Source organism: Poromitra crassiceps (genome assembly GCF_964638095.1).
Source record: "Poromitra crassiceps genome assembly, chromosome: 6".
Classification (NCBI taxonomy): domain Eukaryota; kingdom Metazoa; phylum Chordata; class Actinopteri; order Beryciformes; family Melamphaidae; genus Poromitra; species Poromitra crassiceps.
In genome coordinates, this window is record NC_139627.1 from 11852809 (window position 1) to 11860060 (window position 7252).

The window sequence follows — 7252 nt, forward strand, 5'->3', positions numbered from 1 at the left end:
GTGCCCATTCAAACCGCTGCTTCAGAGTGCTGTTCACTTGTTTACTCAAAGGGTATTAAAAAGTTTATTAATATTAAATGTTGCGCGTATCCAAATTGCACAACGTCAGACACTGCACTGTGAAGTGATTGGAAGAACGGTTCTCAAGATGTGCAAAGGACACACACTTACAGAGATGCCTTGCTTTATAGTGTGTGTGGTGTATGTGGTGGTGTTCAAACTCTGAATGTACATAATTATGAATTATATGAAGTGTGTGAAATGATTCGTACATTGTACATACTTGATGTGAATAAACCATATCTGGTACATCACATTTGCATCAATTGATTGATTTTAAAGTGTGTGACTTGTATGTGATAACTGAGGTATTTGTTATCATATTGCGGCTCACACAGTGCTCACTGTGAGACTGAACCATGATGTGGCACTGAGATTTAACTGAGACATAATTGAGGTATAGTGTTGATATCATATTGAGACTCATTTGAGAGCTTGCACTGCTCTCATTTTTCTTTTAGCTGAGCTCTAGAAATGAGACATCTGTAAGATAATTTAGAGAACTCACACAGTGCTCACTGTGAGACTGAACCATCTCTATTTCTCAGGAGCAACAATTGAGAAGGATGAGATAAGGCCCTTTGGTCTCAACCAGTGCTCATTTTTGTCTAGGAGATGTAGATGTGATGTAAAAGAGATCTCAACTTGAATTTTGCTTTGCTATGGGGGCTCTGTAGCACTAGTGGAGGATGATGACTCTTCTAGTAAAAGTGAGGCCATCAGCGCTGGTGGAGTGATGGATGCCTTCTGACCTAAGACCTCATCCATAGCATAAAACCAGGGCCAGGATGCTACAGTCACATCACCACACTTCACACCTGAGCCAGTTGATGGGTACTTTAACTCCTGCAAAACATCAGATATTGCCAAATTAATTTAAACAATTTTGTGGCTATTAAGACTCACTGAGAATTATCAAAACTACGTATTGCTGAATGTATCTTTAAACACTAGTATGTTCACTATCAACCCAAGTGTTAACTTCCCCCCCCCCCCTCCCACACACACACAAGCTTCAATCTCCTACCTTATATTTCTTCTTTAGATTCTCCCACTTCCTTGAGGCCTGTAGGACAGAGACCTTCTCCTCCAATCCCATCTCTTTAAGCACAGCACTGTAACAAATCAATCGCAGCCGTAGACGTTAAGACGTTGGGTCTGACCCTCTCTGGACTCCATGGTGCACCCCTCCAGCTGTAACGTTAGCTAAGCTAAGCTAGCCCAGCAGTGTGTCGGGTCGGGTCTGGACTCCATGGTGCACTCCTCCAGGCTGCGTCTGCTGTGGCGTCATTGGAGCAACGGTCTGATGGGAGACATGGCCTCTAAAAGCCACATGCCCACCCCGGAGACAGCGCTCCCCGGCCGGACTCAGAGTATCACAGTCTCCGTCAAACATGATGTGAATGGCAACAGGATGGTTCCTCCTTTCCCAGAGGGGACAGAGATGGCCATATTTGGGATGGGCTGTTTCTGGGGTGTAGAGAGGAAATTCTGGAGACAGAAAGGAGTGTACTCCACCCACGTGGGCTACTCTGGAGGATACACACCTAACCCCACCTACGAGGAGGTCTGCACAGGGACGACAGGCCATGCTGAGGTGGTGAGAGTGGTCTACCATCCTGACCAGACCAGCTTCGCCAAGATGCTCCAAGTTTTCTGGGAAAGCCACAACCCAACTCAAGGGATGCGCCAGGGGAACGACGTTGGTACGGCCTACCGCTCGGCCATCTACACCTTCACCCCGCAACAGCTAGATGAAGCCCTGTCCTCCAGACAGCAGTATCAGAAGGTCCTGACAGGAGAAGGTTTCGGTGAGATTACCACAGAGATCGCTGAAGCCAAGCCGTTCTTCTACGCCGAAGACTACCACCAACAGTACCTCAGTAAAAACCCCAATGGATACTGTGCCATGGGAGGGACCGGAGTCTCCTGTCCAATAGGAATTAAGAAATAAGCCCAGGTGGCCAATGGGAGCCAACCTTCTCCCTCCAGATAAGGATGCTGGGATTTCCCCCCCCCCCCTCCCTAATTGGCAAATTCCCCCTGCTGCCCCGGTCGCTGCTCCACCCTCTGCTGATCTGAGGACTGGGGAGAGACGTAGACTACTAGCACCATGCTTCTTCCTACACATGCACAGTTGAGTTTCTTTTCACCTGACAGCGGGGAGCTTCACCAGCAGGACGTACTGTACATCGTACAGTAGCACGTGGGAGGATCACACTATTCCCACAACCAGTTCCCTTCCACCCCAAACAGTCACCCCGACCGACCAGAGGAGGCACTAGTGCAGCAACCAGGACAAATACCCCTAATCCGGCTTCCCACCCGCAGACACAGCCAATCGTGCTTGTATGGACGCCCGACCAAGCCGGAGGTAACATGGGGGCACGAACCTGCGACCCTCATGTTGGTAGGCAGGGAATCTACCGCTACACTACCCGGACACCCAAGGATGCTGTGATTAAGTGATTGGTTTGTTTTAAAACATTATACAGTAGCCTATATGCAAACAAGACATGGATTTAAAGTATATTAACATAATATTGTTATGTTTTTTGATTGATTGATTGAAGTTTATTTAATTTAATAATATTTTTATGTATCTGCTATGTGTATTTTTACCCCTTTCTCTGCCCTGTCTTCCTCCCCAGCCTGTTTTCCCTCCCGGGCGTCATGTTGCGCCGTTTTGTTGCGGCCCCTCGGCGGCATATTGAGACACAAACACCTTCGCGTCGTTATGGCCAAGAAGGACAAGCGGTCTGACGTAATGACACTGAGGTTTAAAACCCATGGCACACCAATCAAACATTGTACAACAAACGCAGACAAACACACTTTGTTTGGTGTGCTGTGGCTGTGTGCGTGCCATGCTGTGTGTGTGGTGTGCCATGCTGTGTGTGTGGTGTGCCATGGCTGTCTGTTCCACATGTTCAATCCTTTAGCCCAGGGGTGTCAGACTCATATTAGGTAGAGGGCCGGATTTGTTCAACTGAGACCTCATGGGGGCCGGATTTTTTTTTTACTAAAATCGATTCGACTCATTTACCCATTTACTTCACAACAGAAATACTGCTCTTTCCATTTCTCTTGAAACTGCCTGCATTCCGTGTCAACCTTTCTCTTTTTCGACAGCATCTTGTTGATTCCTTTGTTTTTTGGTACGTAGCCGAATGCGTGATTCAATTCCAGCGTGGCATCATGGCGGCTTTGTTTACACCTGATGACCTACTGACATACTTCCTTGTAGTGCAGGTTAATTAACTTATGAATGAACTCTTAGCTTGCTTATTAGCCACACGTAGTTCATGATAATAGGGTGCGAATTTAATAATAATAATATATATATATATATATATATATATATATATATATATATATATATATATTTTATATTCCAAAACATCTCGCGGGCCGGATGAAATCTGCCGCGGGCCGTATCTCTGACATCCCTGCTTTAGCCCGTGGCACATCAATCAAACATTATCCAACTTGGATGGTGTTTGATTGGTGTGCCATGGGCTTAACTGTCGTCACGAGAGACCTGGTTCTGGTTCGAACCCCGACCCAAACAATAACCCTAAATCCAACCAAGTTGTTTTTGTTGCCTCAACTTAACCGATCGGCGTAGTTTGGCTCCCTGGGAATGAAAACATGTTGTCCTCCCTCTACTGCAACTGCCCGATAAAACAGAAATGGTCAAAAAAACTAAAGTATCATTGTCAAATTACCTTGGTGATATGTCAATATAATTAACCTCAACAAATGAGATTATGGGAGATGATTGTTAGCCTCTATTTCATACCAGTAGTATTTTTAATGCTAATGCTTAATGCTTTAATATTTCTCCAAATTAAGACCACATAGGCTATATTATAGCATACTGCTACACATAGCACTTTTAAGGCCACACAAATCACAAAATATCACCCTGAACACACTGTGGCAACTCTGATTCAATCCAAGACACATAAAACAGTTTTAAACGCCGAAGCGTTGTTTTATTCACCAAAATGAAAACTCTTCCCTTATCGGGGTATGTCCATGAAATATATATAACTAAAGTAGGCTGGGTTAGCCTGGGGCCAGTGAGGGGGTTTGCTCCCCACCACGTAGCCAGGGCTCCGTTCCTCGTTTAAGTGCTCCCGTAACGTGCCTGTGGACGAGAGGAGAGAGGGTCTGTCAGGCAACATCATTTTATGACACGAGAATGTTTAGGGAGAGGAGTGGAAATCTGACTTACCGCCCGACAGCAAGGAGCGCTTCCACCTGGAGGAAAACCGGCCACACAGTGAGCTTCAGAGCGGCGTCTGTTTTTCTAGGGCCACTGATTTGGGATCTGTTCCAGCCGGGCGCTCTGTTCCTAACAGCGCCCGGCTGCTAGCGGTCCCACTGATTCAGGACATAATTGGGGAAGTACCTATCAGTGATGACGCGTCCCAGACAGCGTTTCTGTTGGGATCCCCCTGCTCTGACGTCACTGTGGTGGCTGGCTGTCCTCCTGCTCTCACCTGTCAGGGGGTAGGCTGACGAGACTCCACAACACGCATCATGTCATATCTTGCATACATGAAAAATTAATGCAAATTGACCCAAATTTGGGTACCATCATTTGTTTCTGTGATGCCGGTTTTGAAATGCAACTTCTGCATTTGCAAATTCTGTTTGTCACTCAGGTTGCTTTAGAAATGATCTAATTTAGTTTTTAAGTTGCTGTGATATTGATGTAGTGTGCATTTGAAATGTTGGTTGATAAATCTTATCATATTAAAAACCTGTCAAATCAAAAAAAGTTAATTTCCGGGTGTGTCTCTAGCAAGAAGACAATGGCAGGGAAACAGAAGTTACATCATACAGCAGTTACACCATCCGTTATTTTCACTCCGGCAAGGAAACGCGGTCAGTGCAGTGGAACGCTGTGAAGCACCGTGAATACGTACTTTTTCTCCTACCAGAGTTCTATCTGGGTACTAGTTCTACTTTACTCAAATGTCCTGTTGAAAATGAAATGTCCGAATGATTCTGTTAAACTCAAATCACAACTCCAAAACCTAATGACGAGGCCCCGGCTGGTCAAATCATTGCCATGCAGCCCCATCTTCTCTCCAGGAGATTTTTGAGGAGACCGTGAGGAAGCAGGGCCTTAAAATCACCTGAGACACAAACCATACAGAGTATAAGCTGCTGCTGTCAGGCAGAAGTTACAGGTTACCAAACTGTAAGCTGAACAGGTATACATGCTGCTGTCAGGCAGAAGTTACAGGTTACCAAACTGTAAGCTGAACAGGTATACATTTTCTTTTCCCCCCCTGTCAAACTACTGTACTTAACAGTAAGAGATGGTGTAGTAGAGCATCTGTGCAATACCTAACATTGTAGTTTATCAGTGCCCTATTTTTCACCATTAGGTGTCAGGCTTCACCAAACATTTGGGTTTTGGTGTAGTTACACTGGTGGTTTTCTTTTGGTGTTGTTTAGTTCTGCTATTTTACATTCCAAGTGACTGTTTATATGTTTGGGTAATGTTCTGGAGTCGGCCGCTAGACGGCGCTGCGGAGATAGCAGGAGAGTTGGAGAGTGGTGTTGTGAGGACAGAAGAAGAAGGAGGGCGAGGTGGAAAAATGTCTTTGGCGGAAGGAGAAGAAGCAGGCACGTGCACACATAGACATCAAAGGGGGCTTGAGCCCCTGCCTTTTTTTCAGTCTGTAAAAAGTGCCCTTTCCTGACCATTAATGCAACATTTCTAATGGTGCTTTGTAAGGAAATTGCCCTTTCCATGCCGTCACTGAAGGCAGCATTCAAAGAGAATTGCATTTCTTGAGCTTCTTCAGCTCTCTTGGCCTTGAATGCACCGTTTCTAATAGGCCTCTACATGGACCAGTGTTTTTCTAAGCCGCCCCTGAAGGCAGCACCCCAAAAACCGCATGTGGTGGCTTGCCCATTGACTGTCCTCTGCACATGCAGACTAAGCAACAGCAGCACAGGCACACATTGACAGATATATCAGTCAACGTGAATCAGGTATGATGTATGTTTGTCAAAACAAAGAATTATACAGAGAGCTACTCCCCCCCCCATTTCAGTTTCATGTTGAAATTTCGGTGGTGCAGACAGGCATGCAGCGCAGCGGCCTGTAATGCCGTTTTACACCCCGCCAGCCCCGAGATGTCGAGATCACCTCTACCTGGATGTTAAGCACCAAACTCAGCCTTCATGTGCTAGGAGAGAGCCCCCAAAACATGGAAGTCACCTCGATGCTTTTTTATGCTTTAAAGTCTGTGTTTATGTGCCAGGGCACTGAGGGCAGGTCTGGAGGGGATGCAAATCACATCTTATGGTGGTCTATGTAGCAAAAACGGAGTTAAATAACTGCAACTGTAATTCGGCTTTGTCTGATATCGAGATGTATTCCGTGATGACTGAGTGAGCCTCATTTATGGCTACTGGCCTGGGTAGTTGTTGTGACTCTTGTTCGACTTAAATGAATGAATGAATGAATAAATACATAAATAAATATAATATATGTTATTATATTATATATACACACATATTAATTGTTATTATATTAATTAACTATTCATATTCATATTATATTAATTAATTAAATAACCAATTAAGTAATTAATTAACACATTAATATATAATAACAATAATGATAGTAATAACGAATTATTAATTATTATAAGACAATATACTAATATTCATGCTGATGGTGAACAATGTGTACCGTTTTATTTGAACTGTAGACACAGAGTAATGCAATGCTTGTACTTGCAGTCAGCATATTGTAGTTTTGTTAGGATGTTGTAGTGTACAACAACCTAAAGGGAGAAAAGGAGCAAATAAATATTGATGCTTAAATGATTTCACAACAGTATTGCAACAGCATGCAACTTTTATATACTAATATTATTCAGTTTGTGGAGTTATTTTTCCGTGACAAGTCTCATCCTAAAATGAGATATTCCTCTAAATCTGGTTAAAATCTGAATATTTAAAATGAGTTATACCCCTAAATTGGCCTTCAAATTGCCTGAAATTTCCGCCGCCGACCTCTGGACGGCGGCTGTAGTGCCCTTTTAAGAATTTGGGCCCCTGCCCCTCTAATGTTCTCTGCACGTCCCTGGGAAGAAGAAGTGGTGCGCTTGTTGACCATGTTCCATTCCATTCTGCTTAGTCACTTCTATCTGTGCGG

At 44.3% G+C, this 7252-nt stretch overlaps 1 protein-coding gene across 1 annotated transcript; it reads left to right on the top strand.

Annotated features, from left to right (window-relative positions):
* Positions 1–1312: 1312 nt before the first annotated feature.
* Positions 1313–2237, top strand: LOC310778483 (mitochondrial peptide methionine sulfoxide reductase-like; the record flags this gene model as incomplete). Its single annotated transcript, XM_083638927.1, has 1 exon — positions 1313–2237. The coding sequence occupies one exon, from the start codon at positions 1313–1315 to the stop codon at positions 2012–2014; it is 702 nt and encodes a 233-aa protein (XP_083495053.1). The 3' UTR covers positions 2015–2237.
* Positions 2238–7252: the final 5015 nt, after the last annotated feature.